General features: G+C 39.0%; 1 protein-coding gene across 1 annotated transcript in view; it reads right to left on the reverse strand.

Annotated features, from left to right (window-relative positions):
* LOC124529366 (zinc finger protein 782-like) overlaps positions 1-19,268 on the reverse strand; it is a 76,830-nt gene extending 57,562 nt beyond the window's left edge. Inside the window, exons 1-3 of the mRNA XM_047103250.1 lie at positions 19,191-19,268; positions 16,795-16,850; positions 11,561-11,687 (exon numbers count right to left, since the gene is read on the reverse strand). Of these exons, the coding sequence (XP_046959206.1) occupies positions 11,561-11,687; positions 16,795-16,850; positions 19,191-19,203 (196 nt within the window). The 5' untranslated portion in view covers positions 19,204-19,268. The remainder of the gene's footprint in view (positions 1-11,560; positions 11,688-16,794; positions 16,851-19,190) is intronic.
* Positions 19,269-21,311: the final 2,043 nt, after the last annotated feature.

Here is a 21,311-nt window from a genome sequence, read left to right on the forward strand (position 1 = left end):
GGCACCCTGGCAATACCAAACCCATGCTTGAGTCCTGGACTTTGGTGCTGCCATTCTGTGTGTCTGCACCCTGGCACCAAAAGAGAGCCTCATGGCCATGATATCCAACAGTGGGGCAACGGAGACCAGGGGCAGTCCAACAGCCTTTGTCACCAGGACCCCAGAAGCTCTTGCTGCTGCTATAGACATTTGCAGCCTTCACTGCCAACAATCTCCAGTGCTGACTTCAGCTAATGGAGCTGCCCTAAATCCACAGTATGCTGCCCACCCCTGCCAGGGATGCAGCTTCCATACACGACCCAACTAGCCCCCTCATACCCACCCTTAAGTAAAGGTCTTTCTTTACTGAATCCAGTCTGTAAGCTTAAAAGAAGTGAATGCTCCTACAAAGGACATCAGCACAAAACTACAAGGAACATGAGAAACAAAACAAACATGAGACTACCAAAAGAAAGAGAGAAATTTATAGTAACTCAACAAACATGAAACTACCAAAAAATAAATAAATAAATTTACAGTAACCCCAAAGATATGGAGATCTACGAACTGGCTGGCAAAGAATTAAAAATAATTGTTTTAAAAAAGATCAGCAAGCTAAAAAAGAACACAGATAGCTCAGTGAAACCAGGAAAATATTTCACAAACAAAATGAGAAGTTCAACAAAGAGAAATCATAAAAGTAAAAAATTTTTAAAAACCAACAAATTCTGAGGCTAAAGAACACAATGAATGTAATAGAGAATGTCAACAGCAGACTTCATCAAGAAGAAATAATCTGTAAATCTGAAGATAGGTCATTTGAAATTATCTAGTCAGAGAAGAAGAAGCAATGAAAAAAAGTGAAGAACACCTTTGGGATTTATGGGACACCAACAAAAGAACCAATACACACATTCTAGGAGTCCCAGGAGAAGAGAGTAAGAGACATAAGGTTTATTTAAAGAAATCATGACTAAAAAGGTCTCAAATCTAGGGAGGGAAATGGACATCCAGATTCATTAAGCTCCAAGAACCGTAAATAAGATCAACTTAAATAAGAGCACACCAAGTTATATTATCATCAAATTGTCAAAAGTCACACAGAGAATTTTGAAAGCAGCAGGCAAAAAGTGACTCATCAAATAGAAGGTAAGACTATTAGTAGATTTCTCAGCAGGAACCCTGCAGGTTAGGAGAGAGTGGGATCATATATTCAAAAATACTAAAAGAAAAAGCCTTCCAACCAAGAATACCTTACCTGGCAAAATTATCCTTTACAAATGAAGAAGAGATTAAAATCTTTCCCAAACAAACAAAAACCAAGGGAGTTTATTACCACTAGATCTGCTTTACAAGAAACACTTAATCAGAGGAATTCTTCAAATCAAAATGAAAACACAGAAGTATATGAAAGCATAAAGCTCATTAATAAAAATAAATAGGCCAAACATAGAATATGATAACACTGTAATAGTGGTATGTAAATTACTTTTAACTAATTTAAAAATTTGTTAATGGGGGCGCCTGGGTGGCGCAGTCGGTTAAGCGTCCGACTTCAGCCAGGTCACGATCTCGCGGTCCGTGAGTTCGAGCCCCGCGTCAGGCTCTGGGCTGATGGCTCAAAGCCTGGAGCCTGTTTCCGATTCTGTGTCTCCCTCTCTCTCTGCCCCTCCCCCGTTCGTGCTCTGTCTCTCTCTGTCCCAAAAATGGATAAACGTTGAAAAAAAAAAATTAAAAAAAAAATTTGTTAATGGATATATAGTATGAAGAGAATTCTGACAAGAACATAAATTGTGAGAGAAAGAGTAAAAGTACAATTTTTATGTGCAACTGAGGTTAAGTTGTTATTAATTTAGAATAGATGGTTATAACTACAATAAACTACTGAATATAACTACTATAAAAAAAATCCAAGCAAATGACATAAAAAAATCTTTAAATAATAAAGACAGCAAGACAAGAAGAAAAGGACAAAAAAACCCCCCACAAAACAGACAGAAAACAATTTAACAACATGCCATAAGTCATCACCTATCAATAGTTAAATGGAAACAGATTAAACCCCCAATTGAAAAGGCATAGAATAGCTAAATGAATTAAACACACACACACACACACACACACAGGACCTAGAGACAGGCTGTCTATAGGCAACTAAGTTTAGATTTAAGGACACATATAGACTGAAAGAGAATGGATGGAAAAAGATATTTTATGTAAATAGCAACCAAAAGACAGCAGAGTGGCTATACTTATACCAACAAAATGGAAATAAAGTGAAAAACTCTCCAGAAACTAAGTCACTACATAATGATAAAGAGGATCAATTTGACAGGAAGGTATCACAATTATATACACACCTAACATCAGAATGTATGCACGCACACACACGTATGGGCTTATCTCATTTTATTGTGCTTTGCTTTATTGCACTTTACTGATATTGCACCTTGCATAAATTGAAGGCTGGTGGCAACCCCGCACTGAGAAGTCTATTGGTGCCATTTTTTCAATAGTATTCACTCACTTTGTGTCTGTATCACATTTTGGTAATTCTCAAAATATTTCAGATGTTTTCATTAGGACTTCCAAGGAAGATGGCAGAGTAGGGGGACCCTAAGCTCACCTCACCCCATGGACACAACTAGATAACATTCACATTAATGTAAGTAACCCAGAAACAACTGAGGACTGGCAGAACAAACTCCACAACTAAGGGTAGAGAAGACGCCACATGGAAGAGGGTAGGAAGGCCAAAGATGCAGTCAGGAGCTAAGTGGTCCATGGGACGGGAAGGATGCCAAGAGTGTAGAACAAGATGGGAAGGATGCCAAGAGCATGGATGTCAAGAGAGAGAAACAGATGCATACTGCAGAGTCCACATGGGAACGATGAATCCCTGTAACATTTGGCTTTAAAAACTGAGGATCTGGGACATCTGGGTGGCTCAGTTGGTTGAGCATCCAACTTCGGCTCAGGTCATGATCTCACAGTTCATGGGTCTGAGCCCACATCAGGCTCATTGCTGTCAGTGTGGATCCTGCTTTGGAACCTCTGTTCCCCTCCTCCTACCCCTCCCCTACTCATTCTCTCTCTCTCCCTCTCTCCCTCTCCCCCTCCCCCTCCCCCACCCACTTCTCTCTCTCTCAAAAATAAATGTTAAAAAAAAACAGAGGAACCAAATCTCCTGAGTTCTTACAATCAATGGGATTTAACACCTAGAACTTTAAAAATCAGTAGCCTAATCTCTGGGAGAGCAGGGGGTTGAGAAGAAACTGAGTCCCCATCCTTAAAAACAGTCCAACAAAAACAGCACAACAAACAGTCCTGCAGTGATATCACACAGGAGCAGCAGTTTAAAAACAGCCTGGGGTATATAGGAGGGAATTTGTTTACTAATCTTGCAGCCTGTGCTAGAGGGACAGGGATCATTGGGAGACTTTTCCAGGAATAAAGGAGTTGGCAGGTGCCATTTCTCTCCTACCCCCCAGCAAAGCAACATGTGGGAACCAGCACAGTGCCAACATTCACTACCAAACTTGCTAATAGTGAACCCCCAGCCCTGTTTCCCTGTGGACTCACCCCCTCCAGCCAGCTCCAGCTCTCTTTCCACAGAAGACCCTTCCAAACCTTGTTAACACAGTGCATCCCACCCCCAACGTCCATCTCCTGCACTTCTGTGGCCAATATACTCTTGGCCAGAGCCCATCCAAAGCACTGCCACAACCCTGGTAGTGTGCAAGCAGCCACACAAGGATCAGCAACACTCCACAGTGACTCCTGCCCCTGGGAGAGGGAAAGATAACCACATAAAATAGACTATGGCCCAGTGGGGGCAGACAGCTGGTCTGACTGCAGGCTCCACCCACCACAGAAAGCTTCTCAGGGGACAAAACAGGGAAAGTAACCTGCAGTTCAATGCTGCTGCATCTCTGGCAAATAGCTGGTCTGACTCACGTCAAGCCCAAGGCAGCCCCAGAGTGACCACTAATACCACCAGGACCACACCCTGTACACAACAGGCAGAGAGACATTGCAGACAACTGGACTGAAGGAAAGGTGGCTCAGCCACAACAGACAGCACAAGCAACACACATAGGAGACACCTTTGAAGCACCAGGTTCTGGTGATCAAGGGATACTTCACTGCAGGACACTATAGAACCTCTTTTTCATAAGGCAATTACTTTCAAGAGCAGGAAATGCAGCTTACTTTCCTAATACAGAAACAGACACAGAGAGTCAGGCAAAATAAGCAAAGGAATATGTCCCAAATGAGAGAACAGGACAAAAATCACAATGACATAAGCAAAATGGAGACAAATAATATGCCCGATAGAGAAATTAAAGTAATGGTCATAAAGATACTCACAAGACCTCAGGAAATCCTTAACAAAGAGACAGTAAACATAAAAAAGAACCAATCAGAGATAAAGAACTCAAAAAATGAAATTCAAAATACACTGGATGGAGGGGCGCCTGGGTGGCTCAGTCAGTAAGGGTCCAACTTTGGCTCAGGTCATGATCTCGCAGTTCGTGGGTTTGAGCCTCCCATCGGGCTTTGTGCTGACAGCTCAGAGCCTGGAGCCTGCTTTGGAGTCTGTGTCTCCCTCTCTTTCTCTGTGCCCCACCTCCCACTCATGCTCTGTCTCTCTCTCTCTCTCTCTCAAAAATAAATAAACATTAAAAAATTTTTTTTGTTCATACACTAGATGGAATGAATGGTAGCCTAGAGAAAGGAGAAGAATAGATCAGTGACCTGGAAGACACAGTAATGGAAAGCAATCAAACTGAACAGTAAGAGAAAAAAAGTAATACAAAATGAAAATAGATTTAGGAAACTCAGCAACATCATCAAGCATAATAACAGAGAGAAAAGGTGGCAGAAATTTTGAAGAAATAGCTGAAAACTCCCCAAACCTGGGAAGAAAACAAAAATCCAGACCCAGGAGACACAGAAAGTCTTGAATAAAAGCAACCCAAATAGGTCCACACTAAGACACACAGTAATTAATATGGCAAAAGTAGTAATAAGGAGAGAATTTCAATAGCAAGAGAAAAGAAAGTCATATACAAGGTAAACCCCTTACGACTATCGGCTGAGTTTTCAGCAAGAAACTTTGTAGGCAACAAGGGAGTAGCATGATATATTTAATGTGCTGAAAGGAAAAAAACGTGTAGCCAAGAATACTCTACCTAGCAAGGCTATCATTCAGAATAGAAGAGGAAACAGAAAGTTTCCAAGACAAACAAAAGCTAAAGGAATTCATGACCAATAATCAGCCTTGAAAGAAATGGGGCATTGGGGGCTCAGCCAGTTAAAGTGTTTGACTCTTGATTTCAGCTCAGGTCATGATCTCATGGTTGTGGGATTGAGCCCCACAGAGCCTGCTAGGAATGCTCTCTCTGCCCCTCCCCCACCTGCTTTCACTCTCTCTCAAAATAAACAAACAAACAAATAACAACAAAATGTTAAAGGAGACTCTTTATGTGGGGAAAAAAAAGAAGACCCTAAGTAGGAGTAAGAAAAGTAGGAAGCACAATGGGCATTAAGGAGGACACTTGTTGGGATGAGCACTGGGTATTATATGTAAGTGATGAATCACTAAATTCTACTCCTGAAATCATTATTACACTATATGTTAACTAACTTGTATTTAAATAAAAAAAAAAGAAAAGTAGGAAGCACAAGAGCAGTAAAAATAAATGTACCTATAAAAATCAGTCAAGGGACTCACAAAATAAAAGGATGTAAAATGTGACACACACCTAAAATGGGGTGGAGGGAAGTAAAGAATGGGTTCAAACTTAAGTGACCATCAACTTAATATAAACTGATATATGCAAAGGATGTTACATACAAATTGAATGGTAACCACAAACCAGAAATCAGTAATAGATACACAAAAAATAAAAAGCAAGGAATCCCAGTACATCACTAAAGAAGCAAGCAAGCAGTGAGAGAAGAGAGCAAGAGAAGAAAGGAACAAAGAACAACAAAAACAACCATAAAACAAGCAACAAAATGGCAAGAAGTACATACCTTTCAATAATTACACTGAACGTACATGGACTAAATGCTCCTATCAAAGACATGGGTTGACAGAATGCATAAAAAAGCAGGACCCATCAATATGCTGCCTACAAGAAACTTATTTCAGACCTAAAGACACATGCAGATTGAAAATGAAGGGATGGAGAAGTATCTATCATGCAAATGGATGTGAAAAGAAAGATAGGGTAGCAATATTTATATTGGACAAAATAGACTTTATTTAATAAATAGTCAATATATACTATTTTACTTTTTTAGCTTTTTAAAAATTATAGTTAGTTAACATACAATCTAATATTAGTTTCAGATGTATAATATACACCTGGATTCAACACTTCCATATACCACCTAGTGTTCATCACAAGAAGTATACTCCTTAATCCCCATCACCTATTTAATCCATCCCCCACATCCACTTCTGTTCTGGTAACCAGTGACAAAATACACTTTGAAACAGAGACTGTAACAAGGACACTATTTAATTGTGAAGGGAACAATCCAATAAGAAGATATAACAATTTTAAATACTTATGCACCCAATATTGAAGCACCCAAACACATAAAGCAGTTAATAATAACATAGAAAGAACTTCTACAACTCAACACACACACACACACACACACACACACACACACACACAGAAATAATAATCCAATTAAAAATGGGCAGATGACATGAATGGACATTTCTTTACAGAGGACATACAAATGGCCAACAGCAAATGGAAAGATGCTCAACATCACTCATCATCAGGGAAATGTAAATCAAAACCACAATGAGACATCACCTCACACCTATCAGAATGGCTAAAATAAAAAACACAAGAAACAATGGATATGGAGCAAAGGAACTTTTGTGCACTGTTGGTAGCAATGTAAACTAGTATAGCTGTTGAAAACAGTATGGAGGTTACTCAAAAAAAAAAAAAAAAAAAAAAAGAATTACCATATGATCAAGTAATTCCACCCAGTAGTGGAAGAAGTGCCCTATGTTTAGGGCAGCATTATTTACAATAGCCCAGATATAGAAGCACCCCAAGTGTCCACAAATTGATGAATGGATAAAGAAGGTATGGTATATACATACAATGGAATATCACTCAGCCTTAAAAAAGAATGAAATCCTGCCATTTGCAACAACACACATGGAACTAACTAGATGGTATAATGCTAATAAATGAAATAAGTCAATCAGAAAAAGACAAATACCATGTGATTTCACTAATATATGAAATTTAAGGAAACAAAACCACAAATGAACAAGAAAAAAAGCAAAAACAAAAAACAGATTCTCAATTATAGAGAACAAACTGATGGTTAGGAGAGGGGAGGTGGGTGGAGGGACGTATGGGTGAAATAGGTAAAGGGGATTAACAGTACACTTATCTTGACGAGCACTGAGTAATGTACAGAATTGCTGAATTATTACATTGTACTCCTGAAACTAATAGAACACTGTATATTAACTATACTGGAATTAAAATTAAAAAAAAACCTTTCATTATTATTATTTTTGTTAATGGCAATCTGTTATCAGTGATAATGACTTCCTGAAAGCTCAGATGATGATTAGCAGTTTTTCAGCAACAGTTTTTTTTTTTAAGTAAGACATGTACATTGTTTTTTAGACATAATGCTATTAATAGACTACAGCATAGCGTAAACATAACTTTTATAATGCATTGTGAACCCAAAAAGTTCATTTGACTTGCTGTATTGTAGTATTCATTTCATTGTGATGGTCTGGAATTGAACCTGCAAAATCTTTGAGGTATGTCCAAATAGATCTAAAGAGAAAAGCTGAGAGCAATTTTCATTGCTTCATTACTGAAGTAGGTAACTTCAGTACTTCACTTATAATAATGGGTAATGAATCTAGACATAAAAATAAAGAAAGAAACAGCTGACTTGAACAACACGATAGATCAACTGGATCTAGCAGACATATATAAAACTTTCCATCCATCAAAAGAAAACACATTTTCTCCAGTATACACATTACTGTCCCGGATAAATCTTATGTTAGGTCACAAAACAAATCTTAAATTTAAGAAGACTGAAATCATTCTGAGTATCTTTTCTGAACTATAAATCAACACAGCAAGAAAATAGGAAAAATCACAAAAATGTGGAAGCTAAACAAAGTTGAATAAACACTGGGTCAGAAAGGAAAAGTAACGTACACAGTATCTTGAGTCAAGTAAAAGCAAAAACCCAATGTACTGAAAGTTACGAGATACAGCACAAGCAGTATTAGGAAGAAGTTTATAGCAATAATGCCTACATTAAAAAAATTTAAAAAATCAAATAAACAAGTTTACATCTTAAGGAACTAGAAAAAGAAGAACTGAGCCAAGAAGGTAGGAAATAATACAGGTTAGAGCAGAAATAAATGTAACAGAGAAGAGAATACAAAAATGAGCAAAATTAACAGTTGGTGTTTTGAAAAAATAAACAAAATGAACAAATCCCTTTTAGACTAAAAAAAGACAAAAGACTCAAAATAAAAAATGAAAAGAGATATTACAACAGATTCTTCACAAATAAAAAGGATCATAAAGGATTAATATGAACAACTATACAAACAAATTCACCTAGAAGAAATGGATAAATTCCTAAAAATATACAAGATGAATAAATAGATGAATGGATAAAGAAGAAACAGAGGGGCACCTAGGTGGCTCAGTTGGTTAAGCATCTGATTCTTCATTTTACAGTTGTGAAATCAAGCCCTGTGTCGGGCTCTGCACTGGGCGTGGAGCCAGCTTAAGATCCTCTCTCTCTCTCTCTCTCTGCCCCTTCCCCCTCTTGTGCGTGCATGAGCACATGCGCACTCTCTCTCAAAGAAAAAAAAAAAAAAAGGAAGAAGAAGAAAGAGAAAGCTTAAACAGACTAATGACAAATAAGGAGATTGAATCAGTAATCAAAAATCTCCTGACAAAGAAAAGTCTGGGGTGACATGGCTCAACAACCGAATTCTACCAGACATTTAAAGAATACCAATCTTTCTTGAACTCCTTCAAAAAATGGAAAAAAGAACATTTCCAAACTCATTTTGTGAGACCACCATCACCCCGATTGTAAATCCAAAGAAAGACATCACAAGAAAAGAAAACTATAGGCTAATATCCTTGATGAACACAGATTCAAAAATTCTTAAAGACCAGCAAACTGAATTTAATAGCACATTTAAAAGGATCTTATATCATTAACAAGTAGGATTTATCCCTGGGACACAAGGTTGTTTACATGCAAATCAATCTATGTAATACACCATACAAAGAAATGAAAGGAAAAAATACCATATTAGCATATCAAAAGACAGAGAAAAAGCATTTGACAAAGCTCAACATTCATTCATGATTAAAATTCTCAACAAAATAGGTATAGAAGTAAATTTCCTCAATACAATAAAGGCATATATGAAAAGCCCACAGCTAACATCACAATCAATGGGGGAATACTGAAAGCTTTCCCTGTAAGATCCAGTAGAAGGCAAGGGTGCCCACCATTACCACTTCTATTCAACATACTATTGGAAATGTTATCCAAGGCAATTAGACAAGAAAAAGAAATAAAAGGTATCTAAAACTGAAGGGAAAAAGTAAAATTATGTTTGCAGATGACATGATTCTATAGGTAGAAAACCCTAAAGACTCAACTAAAAAAAAAAAAAAAAACTGTTGGGGCGCCAGGGTGGCTCAGTCGGTTAAGTGGCCAACTCTTGATTTCAGCTCAGGTAATGATCTCACCGATTGTGAATTTGAGCCCCAAGTTGGGCTCTGTGCTGACAGCATGGAGACTGCTTGGTATTCTCTCTCTCCCTCTCTCTCTCTGCCCCTACCCTGCTTGTGCTCAAACTCTCTCAAAAATAAATAAATAAACATTAAAAAATAAAAATTAAAATAAAAATTAAAAACCTATTAAAACTAAAAAATTTAGTACCATTGGAGGGTTCAAAATCAACATAGTTTCTATATATGAACAATGAATTATCTGAAAAGAAAATTTAAAAATACTTAGGAATAAACTTAACCAAAGAGCTGAAAGACTTGTATACTAAATATTATAAAACATTGATGGAAAAAAAAGAAGATACAGATGTATGGAAAAACATTCCATATTCATGGATTGAAGAATTAGTACTGTTAAAATGTCCCTAGTATCCAAAGTGATCTACAGATTCAATGCAGTTCCTATCAAAATCCCAATGGTATTCTTTACAGAAGTACAAAAAAAAATCCTAAAATTCATACATAACCACAAAGACCCTGGACAGCCATAGCAACCTTGAGAAAGAACAATGTTGGAAGCTTATGATAGGAAAAGATAAGATTCAGTAGGCAGAGAGAGAAAGGTTGGGACCGGAGGTCCCTGGGTGGGGAAAAACACATATTTTAGAACAATGCTGGGAGTGTCTGACCACAGCAAATCCCCTTGGCATAAGGCTCCTCCCAAGAATGTAAGAGACACCACTTACTCCCCTCAGGTTTCCCTCAGGAATTTGATAAAAGACCTAACTAAAAATAAGTAGACCATAAAACACATGACCCACAAGGAATGATATGGCCACACCCCTCATACAATGGAACTGAGTCAATCAGGAATGGACAACTCAGCATCTAAAGCTATCAAGCCAATAATGGTAGAACCTGAGAACGATTAAGGGGGAAGGAAGTGGGTGGGGGGCACCACTAGAACCTTATAAAACAAAGTCCATTGCCTAAAGTCTGTGGGCATTCGAAAGTGAATGTAAACAGCTTTCATACTATTCTTCCTTTCTGCTCTTATACTCTAATAAACTTTTGCTTGCTGCTCATTTTGTGTATACCTCTTCATTCCTGAAGTGGTGAGATAACAAACCCCATGTAATGAAGTAAAAAATCCTGCAAAAGCATCACACTTCCAAACTTCAAAATATGCTACACAAAACTAGAATAATGAAAACAGTATGGTACTGGCATAAAAACAGGCATTTAGACCAATGGGTAGTACAGAGGACACAGAAATATATCCATACGTCTATAGTTAACTGGTCTTAAACATGGTATCAAGAATACACAATGGAAATAGAACAGTTTCTTCAATAAATGGTACTGGGAAAACTGGATATCCAGAAGCAGAAGAATGAAAATGGACTCTTAAACTACATAAAAAAGTAAACTCAAAATGGATTAAAGACTTAAACGTAAGACCTGAAAATCCTAAAACTCCCTAGAAGAAAACATTGAGAGAAAGCTCCTTGACATCAGTGTTGGCAATTGTTTATTGGATATGATACCAGAAGCACAGGCAACAAAAATTACAAGTGAGACTACTTCAAACTAAAAAAGCCTCTGGACAGCAAAGGAAACAAGGTGAAAAGGCAATTTATATTACAGAAAAGAGGCTACAATGATATAATATATACTATTTATACCTCATTATATCATTGTATCATTTATACTTCAGCAAAAGTGATTAACATTTTAAAAATAAAAACCAGAATACGCAGTTGAAAGAGAGTCACATGGTAAGGTCTGCTTACCCACTGAGACCAGGTGGCTGTAGTTCTCCAGCATCACATCTCTGTACAGGGTCCTCTGAGCAGAGTCCATTTGCCGCCACTCCTCCTGGGTGAACTCCACAGTTATGTCCTTGAATGACACTGATGCCTGTTAACAGCACAATTCTAATAAATCTGTCCAGAATCAGGGACATGGAAAAAACTTTTGGAAACTAAGTCTTACTATGTTTACTGTTTTAGAGTTTAAAACAAAATGCTATAAAGGATATAACTATCATGGCCCTAACTCTGTCTTATACTTTGGGGATATGCACATGATTAGTAAAAAAATATATATATATTCTCGTGCTTGGGTTTATTTATATTTACTTTTTTTTAAAGTTTGAGAGAGAGAGAGAGAGAGAGAGAGAGAGAGAGAGAGAGAGAGAGAGAACATGTGCACGCACATGGGGAGGGGCAGAAAGAGAGAGGGGGAAAGAAGGAATCTCAAGCAGGCTCCGTGCTGTCAGCATAGAGCATTACATAGGGCTCGAACTCACAAACCAAGAGATCATGACCTAAGCCGAAATCAAGAATCGGACACTTAACTGATTGAGCCACCAACGTTCCCCTACTTATATTTACTTTTAATTTACATACATATATTGTCACTTAATATAATAAGAAAGCTTAATGTCTTTTTTTTTAGGTAAAGTTATTACAAATAGGATTCCTGTATACATTTCCCCTACACAAACAGATTACACTGAGCACTCTGTAGATTATACACATCCCAACCTGGAGATCTGTGCAGGGGTAATAGAGAACCAATGAAGAGATACATGTAAGACTGGGGGAGTATTTACTCACCACCAGACTCATATTTCAGGAGCAATGCTTTAGAACAGGATTCCTTCAACCCGGCACTACCAACAATGTGGACTAGATAATGCTATTTTTGTGGAAGACTGTCCTGTATGTTTTAGGATGTTTATCAATATCCCTATCTTCTACTGATTAGATGCCAGCCACATGCCCAGTTGTGACCATCAAAAATATCTCCAAACATTGCCAAATGTCTTCTGGGGAGCAAAATTGACTCCAGTTAGGAATCACAGATCTATATTAACAGTGGACAATGTCTTAAACAGCAAAACAAAAGACCCAATTTAAGACATAAATTATACTCAAGCATGATGAAAAATGGGAAACTAATCCCTACAAGAAACAAAACCTGGTCATTATTTTCCTGTGCAACTATATACAGAGATGCTACACAAGCAACTGGGTATATTGATGTCATATGCAGAGACTGGAAGAACAATTAAGGATCAGAGGTTGGCTCATGGTGAGGCAGATGTTCTTCATTTGTACTCAAAACACCTGTGGAACATACAGATGGAATTATTTATTTCATTGCTGGTTGCATGATTTTGGAACAGAGAGAGGTCTAAAATGAAAATGAGGGGCGCCTGGGTGGCGCAGTCGGTTAAGCGTCCGGCTTCAGCCAGGTCATGATCTCGCGGTCCGTGAGTTCGAGCCCTGCGTCAGGCTCTGGGCTGATGGCTCAGAGCCTGGAGCCTGTTTCCGATTCTGTGTCTCCCTCTCTCTCTGAACCTCCCCCGTTCATGCTCTGTCTCTCTCTGTCCCAAAAATAAAAATAAACGTTGAAAAAAAAATTTTTTAATGAAAATGAAGATTTTAAAGATGATAACTGAAGTCATCAGAGAAAAAGGAATGGCTCAAAAAGAACAGAGAAACAGGAAAGAAAAGGACCAAGTAAGGAATTCAAGGAAATACCAAAATTTAAGAGGCAGGTAGAAAAAGAAAGGCCATGAAGGCTGAGAAGGAATTCTGAAATGGCAGAAGGAGAAATTGGAAAGACTAGAGTACCAGAAATTAAGAGAAAAGAGAATTATAAGCATGATTCCTCTAGTTCAAGGAATAGACTGAGTACATCCCTGCCTTCAAACCACAGTCAGGTAAAATACAAAACCTACTATAAAAGCATGACAAAAGAGAAACACAGAGAAATACCCCAGCAGAAGGCCTGAAAATCTTAACAAATTCTGGAAGACAGTGGGTAAGATGGTATTAGATAAGCAAAACAGGACAATGCTGGTCACGGTCTAATACAAACATAGAAGTGGGCAGAAGTAGCAGGGAAATGATAAGAGTGTGAAAAGACATCCAAGATGACCTAGAACCAAGTGTGTAATAGGAAGAATAATTAACAGAGTAAATTTCTTATTTGAATACAGGTGACGTCATTCAAATGAGTGAAAAAAGACTATACAAAAAAAATGTCACAGGGTAACTAGATGGCCATCTGGGAAAAGACTAATCTATACCTTGTACCACACAGCAGGATAAAAATTAAAATGGGGGGTGCATGGGTGGCTCAGTCAGTTAAACGTCCAACTTCGGCTCAGGTCACAATCTCATGGTTCGTGAGTTCAAGGCCCACATCGGGCCCTCTGCTGTCAGCACAGAGCCTGCTTCAGATCCTCTGTCCCCTCTCTCTGCCCCTCCCCAGCTCATGTGCATGCCCTCTCTCTCTCAAAAATAAATAAAACATTAAAAAAAATTAAAATGTATTCAAGATCTAAATGTAAAAAATAAATTCCAGAGTACTACACAGAACAATTATTTTACAATGTTAGAGTGGGAAATACCCAACTATGACTGAAAATCTAGGAATCATAAATGAAAAAAAATGCTAAATTTGACATAAAAATCAAAGGCCTTTATGACCAAAAAAAAAAAAAAAAACATGAGCAAGGCAAAACTGCAAAAAACTTCAGGAAAATTGTGCAATTTATATTACAGAAAAGACGCTATAATGACATACTGGATACAGTAATTAAAATCAGCACATCAATAGGAAAACAGGCAAGGGATAAACAGTTCAACAAGAAAGAAATATAAATGAATTACAAACAAACAAAAATGTTCCACACCTAACTCATGAGAAGAGAAAGGCTTATAAAACGAAACAGATCTTTAAAATCACATTGGTAAAAATTTGGTAAATTTAACAGCATGCTCTATTTGCAAGGCTGTAGAAAAGAAACACATACTCTCAGACTGTTAGCTCTACCCTAAATTACATCCAGAGTTGGACCACTTCAAAGTAACTAACACCCTTACGATCATCATTTCTTGGTAGGATTATAGAATTATGCTCCTATATTGTTCCCACTTCTAGTCTAGAGTCTATCTTCAGATAGTAGACAGTATTATTCTTGTGAACTGTAGTCAAAATTATCCTTTTGACATAGAAAGATAAAACCTAAAACCCTCAAAATCCTCCATATCACCTAACTAAACAGAAAGAGATACTGTGTTAATGAATTGGAAGACTCATTACGATCAAGATGTTAATTCTTCCCAAGTTGATCTACATTACAGACACTGTGGATTCAGTGCAATCAAAATCAAAAGCTCAGCAGGCTTTTTTTGAGATAGAAAAGCTGATTTTCAAAACTGTCTACAAAGAAGTAAGGACCTAGAATATCCCAAACAAGTTAGAAAAACAACAAAGTTGGAAGACTCACATTATCTGATTTCAAGAGTTACTGTTAAGAGACAGTCATCAAGGTAGTATGGTATTAGCAAAAGGATTAACACAGATCATCAGAAGTGAATAGAGTCCAGACTCTATTCTGGACTCAGACATGCATTACTAATTGGTTTCCCACAGATGCCAAGGTAACTCAATGGAGAAAGTATATTTTTGTCAAGACAGGGTGCTGAGAGGTGGGTATGCAAAGGTAGAGAGCACAATACAGCAAGTATATGTTCTTCTATTCCCAATATTTAGAGTCTGCTGCCAGCATAAAATATTAAGACCCTTAGACCCTGAAATTCTAGATTTGGACTGGGCCAACTAGAATCTATTTTGTGTTTTTCTGATTAGCAGCCTTTATGCTAAAATAAAATTTAAAAGCTGATCAAAGAAGGAATTACTACTACAACAAAGATTGTGAAATCCTAAGAGAATACTATTAATTAGTACATGAAAATACATGTAAAAATGCAAATAAAAATGGACAATTTTCTATGAAAATGTAATGACAAAAATCATATTAAGAAAAAAATACAGGGTGCCTAGCTGGCTCAGTCGGTTGAGCGTTCGACTCTTGATTTCAGCTCGGGTCATGATGCCAGGGTCATGGAATTGCACCCCTTCCCAGGCTCTGCACTGAGCATGGAGTCTGAGACTTACTTTCTCTCTCTCTCTCTCTCTCTCTCTCTCTCTCCCTCTGCCCCACTCCTTGCTCATGCACACTCTCTCTAAAATTAAAAAAAGGGGGGGAGGGGGCTGCAAGTCTTTAAAAGAAAAAAATACAAATACAAATACAAATCCAGTATGGTCTTATGACTAACAAGTCAACAACCAAACATCCATGCAAAAAACCTGTGTAAGGTCCAACTTTATAAGTGAATTTTACAAAATCCTCATGTAATACAATTTTCTCATCTAAATTCCTAGAAAAGAAAAGCAGAAAAGTTCTCCACTTACTTTCATGAGACTATGACCATGATACCATAATTGGACAGAAAAACAAGAAGGTAGAGTCTAAACCAACTTGTGGATACAGAGATAAAAACCCTGAATATAGCATTAGCAAAAAGCCTGAGGAAAATACGTTAGAAGCAACTTACCACACTTATTAGCAATGAGGATCTATACAGGAATTCAAGTTAAAATTAGAAAATACACTATTTACAGTATTTCTAGATTAAAGGAAATAAGCTATAGTTTTATTCTAATATATACACAAAAGGTAATCAATAATTCAATGTATATTTATGACTAACATGAAATCTTAGCAAACTGGTACATGGAGGGAACTTAACCCTACCCTAACAAAGGTTTCCTTCCAAAAGCTGAGGGCAGACTTCACAGTTGATAGTAAAACAGTGTATATTTTTACTCAAGATTGATGCAACCTATTTCTTTTTTTTAACTTTTTAATGTTTATTAATTTATTTTTTAGAGAGAGAGAGAGAGACAGAGCACGAGCAGGGGAAGGGCAGAGGGACAGAGGAAGACAGAGAATCCAGAGCAGGCTCCAGGCAGAGTCCGATGTGGGGCTTGAACTCATGAACTACGAAATCATGACCTGAGCAGAAGACGGACCCTTAACCGACTGAGCCACCCAGGTGCCCTGATGTGACCTATTTCTAGTTCTCCTTTTCCATTTAATGCACTGATCCTTCTAAACCTCATAAATCCAATATAATAAGTGGGGAATAAATGAAGAGCTCACCTGAGGTGTGTTCATTTTCTGTGGCTCTTGGGAGAGTGCAGAGAACTGTGGTCCAGCTGAGGGGACAGAAAGAAGACAGGGGTCCTGAGATCTGACCTTACAGCTCCTACATTCACTTCTCCAAATCTCAGCACCTCAGTCAAGGATCATTCTCCCTGCAGGCGTGGGGCCCTCTGGACGTTGAAGAGGCATAAGAAGGATCATGTACAGGCAGCACATGTGTGACTCTAAAATGATCATGGGCTTAAATCTGCAGTTTTATACTGAGCAAACATAAACTCTGATTTAACAATAATGCATGTGTCCTTCTGACTGACACAAAGAAAAGCAACAGAAGATTAGTTGAATTAAAATACACCAAAGAATGAGACACTACTTCCAGTAAAATTAACTTGCATGCATCATTTACATTATTTTTCTCAGTAACATTATTTACCGCCTGGTATAGACAACCCACGACAAGCCTACTAAAAGACATTGGCTGCTTCAAGACAGGAAATTTTAATTGTTTGTTTCAGCTGTTATGTATTTTTCAAAAGGCCCCTTTGATAAGATGTTTTTGGTGACTTAGGTATGAGAGAGTAAACTGTACTCTCCTCTCTCACAAACTGGGTTTTCCCAGATAAGTCACTCAACCTTTTAGGTTCAATGTCTTTAAAGCTTTCGATGGGGCGCCTGGGTGGCGCAGTCGGTTAAGCGTCCGACTTCAGCCAGGTCACGATCTCGCGGTCCGTGAGTTCGAGCCCCGCATCAGGCTCTGGGGTGATGGCTCAGAGCCTGGAGCCTGCTTCCGATTCTGTGTCTCCCTCTCTCTCTGAACCTCCCCCGTTCATGCTCTGTCTCTCTCTGTCCCAAAAATAAATAAACATTGAAAAAAAAAATTTAAAAGCTTTCGAAAGAGAAGCAGGTAACTTTAGAAAACACTTTCCTTATCACTGCTCTGAGATCCTGTGAGGTGAGGATAATATCATTAGTGTCACATGTGGTGATGGACAGGTGTGACAGCAGTACAATATCTGCAGAGTGGGGGCCATTTAAGGGAAGCAGAATTTTCTCCCTCTTCCTGGTTAAGGGTACCCCCAGACCTCGCCTTCACAAGCTCTCCAAGAAGTGGCCTCTCCTGAGTAGCCTGCCCCCACCAGGCCACCCCAGCTCACATCACTCAAGGCTGGCCCAAACCCCCTACTGTCACACAGTGTGGTGGCTTCTGAAGATGGTGTTACCACTAAGTCTAGCTTATTCTGGACAAGGGGATCAGGAACTGCTTCTGACCCTGAAAATCTAGGATCTGCTCCTTTCTGGACCCTTCTGTCTTTTTGAAGCTCCAGAGAGAGGTCTTAATGTCAGAGGCGTCCTCTCTTCCAGGTAAGACTCCTGTTCACAGAGGTCCTCTGCTTCCTACCTCACAAGGGTTTGTTTCAAGGCAATTGGGACATGGACTTAAAAAATAATTCATTTGAGGGGCAAAACTATGACTCTTGGAATTCGTTATAATATCAGACTTAAAGACAGCCTGGCAATGCAGAAGGGGTCAGGAACCTCTGTCTGACCCAAGGGACTGAAAAGACACTAAAAATCTCAGAATACTTTGACACATCATCAGATTCCATCTACATTCACTTTCCCTTATATCCTTGGGGACAGGCCACTTTGTGTTGTGCTGTGTTGCAATGCTGGTTTTAGGCAGATGTGATATTTAGACAATGCCTGAGGTTGGAAGTAAAGCACACCTGCCCCTGAATCCAAACTTCCTCACAGCCAGTTTGTGACCTGACAAACTTGACCACATCGTTCAACCAAGCTGAGCCTAGGTTTTGTTTTGTTGTTTTGTTTTAAGCGGTGGAAATGAAATGAAAAGAACACAGTGTCTTCTAACTATAAGAGCAGTTGTTATTTACTCAGTGAGTAGGGCTTGGCACTTGTCTAAGTTATGACTTCGATCTAAGTTTCAAATCAACCCCATGGAGCAGTCATATTAATAATACCATTTTGAGATGAGAAACCTGACTCTCTGCCAGATTCCTTCCATCGTTTCTGCTGAAATGTACCCGGGCCTTTTCTGGCTCCGAAGCTCAGGCTGTCACCGCAGACTCACGGTCACCAACAGCTTTATAAATGCACTTTCCCTCCCGCCAACACTAAGTCGGGCAGTAGGCCGGCCCGACCACACGGTCCCGGCACACCTAGGCTCTCACCGAGCACCTGCTCAGAACCGGGCTCAGCCCCATCGGCGCGCCCCAAGTCCGAGGGCCGGGGTTCTTCAGTCTACGCCCCCACCGGCCTTCCGGTGGCCGAGGGCTGGCCGGGGCGCCTACCAGGGGTGTCCCAAAGATTTCCCGCTTCCATCCCCAGACGCAAGCGCATCTCTCCCATAGAGACCTCCCCTGGACTCTCACCCCAGGTGCGCATCCTTTACTTTCGGAGCAAACCTGTGGGCTCCCAAACCGCTGGCCAGCAGATCCCAGACGAATGAGGAGGCGGGGCTACGACTACGCTAGCGCAGAAGGAGGCCCGAATTCTCTTCCCAGAGTGCCACGCGGTGAAGCCTAAGGATTCAAGACTACATTTCCCATAGATCTCCACGGCCACTTTTGAAGTCTCTCTTTTGGCATTTCCGCATTTTAGAAAGCTAGAGGTTGGTGTTCTTAATAGTCTCCTGCCCAGGTTTTCTCTGGGCCCAAATAGGTTAAGGGTGAAACTTGAATAGAGGGTGCTCCTCTATTGGCTATCGACTGATGTATTTTCCTCCCTCAGGATATTTGGAGACAAGGGGGAAATGTGAATATGGATTGAATATTGAAAATACTAAAATGATGGTTACTTAGGTGAAGTGTGAAAAAAAAATTGAAGTTATGTAATTGACTGTGTAAAAAAAATTGGCGTGACAACTGATTTAGGATTGAAATGATATAGCTGTAAAATTATAATTTTATAATTTTTCAACCTGGGACTTCCATCCTGTCCCTTTATCGCCACAGGTCCTGGTGCCCTTGGAGCTCAATTTAGAGGTTCTGCCGGGGGTCAAGACGGGTGCTGCAGTTGTAAATGTATATAGGAAAGCTGTTGGTTTTTATACACTAACATTGTTGGTGAATTCTCTTATTTCAGCAAATTTTTATGTTATCTTCAATTTCCATGTGCATAGACCACTTTGCTTGTTCTTGTTGACGTTTATAATTCTTTGTCATTCTGTAAGGAATTACAAATAGAAGCACAAAAATGCTGGTCAAACTATATTAAATCAATCAGTCATAATTGACTTTAACATAAAGATCGCTAATGGAGAGAAAGTGGTCACTACATATGTTCATGTAAGAAACATTTATTGATAACCTGCTGTGCAAGAGACATCATTCTAGATGCTGGGATAACAACATCAAATAAAAGAGATTAAATTCCCTATCCCCATGGACTTTTTGATCAGAATTGTTTTGAACATGAGGAGACTAATAGGTCTCCTCAAGAAAGAGGTGTCAATTGTCAAGAAACAATAGGACCTTGAGGAGACTCTAATAAACAGGCCTTGAAAAACATGGGTAGGGTTGGTAAAGTGTCCTGTAACTAGTGATGATATGGAGGCATTATCACCACCAGGCCCATAGTGACTATAGGTAATTACCAGAATCTGGCAGAAAAGTCCACTCTTATGAGAGCTGTGGCCTTAGGAAGAGAAACATCATAATGGCTGTTACATGGCTCAGCACAGAGAACCAAAGGAATAAATATCCAAACCTCACTGTTCTCTTCCCTCTAATGCCCTATCCTCAGTTAAGTATTTATAAACCTCATTCAATACCTGTTCTAGAATTCCATCCACATATATCTTCTCCAGACCTTTTTGTCACCAAATTTCAAGTCTTGTCTAGCACCCTACCACTGAACAACTAATTGAACTATTGGACATGAATTCATATAAATATAAACTTAAGACATATCTCTTCTTCACAAAGTGAGTAACTAAATATACCTACTTAAACTCTGCCCACTGGGAAGATTTCAACACACATTTCAGAGCCACTGCTAAGTGAGACTGTTATTGCAGAAGCCATACTTCCAATGATGACACTCTACATTGTAGACTCAATTTGAAGTAAATTTGACTGGTATATGGTCACAGGTCTCCCTTGGGGACTCTTGGGGAATGATTAATTGTATGTACTTATGACTAAGTTATGAGGAATTTTGTCAAAGGAACCCAGTCTGCCCTTCAGTCAAAGCTTCCTGTCTGTAAAGTAGGAGATACCAAGGACTGGGAAAGAGTATCTGAATCCCTGTTATAATCACTTGTGTTAGTTTTCTTCCCATGAGACCCAGAATTTCTTTTTTTTCTTTAAGTTTATTTATTTATTTATTTAGAGAGAGAAAGGCAGAGAGAGGGAGAGAGAGAATCCCAAGCAGGCTCTGCACTCTCAGTATAGCAGAGGCTGACACAGGGTCTGATCTCATGAACTGTGAGATCAAAACCTGAGCCCAAATCAAGAGTTGGATGCTTAACCAACTTCGCCACCCAGCTCCCT

The sequence above is a fragment of the Lynx rufus genome, unplaced genomic scaffold (assembly GCF_022079265.1).
Source record: "Lynx rufus isolate CCGP_SWC_20201006 ecotype Redwood Valley unplaced genomic scaffold, mLynRuf1.p SCAF_10, whole genome shotgun sequence".
Classification (NCBI taxonomy): Eukaryota; Metazoa; Chordata; class Mammalia; order Carnivora; family Felidae; genus Lynx; species Lynx rufus.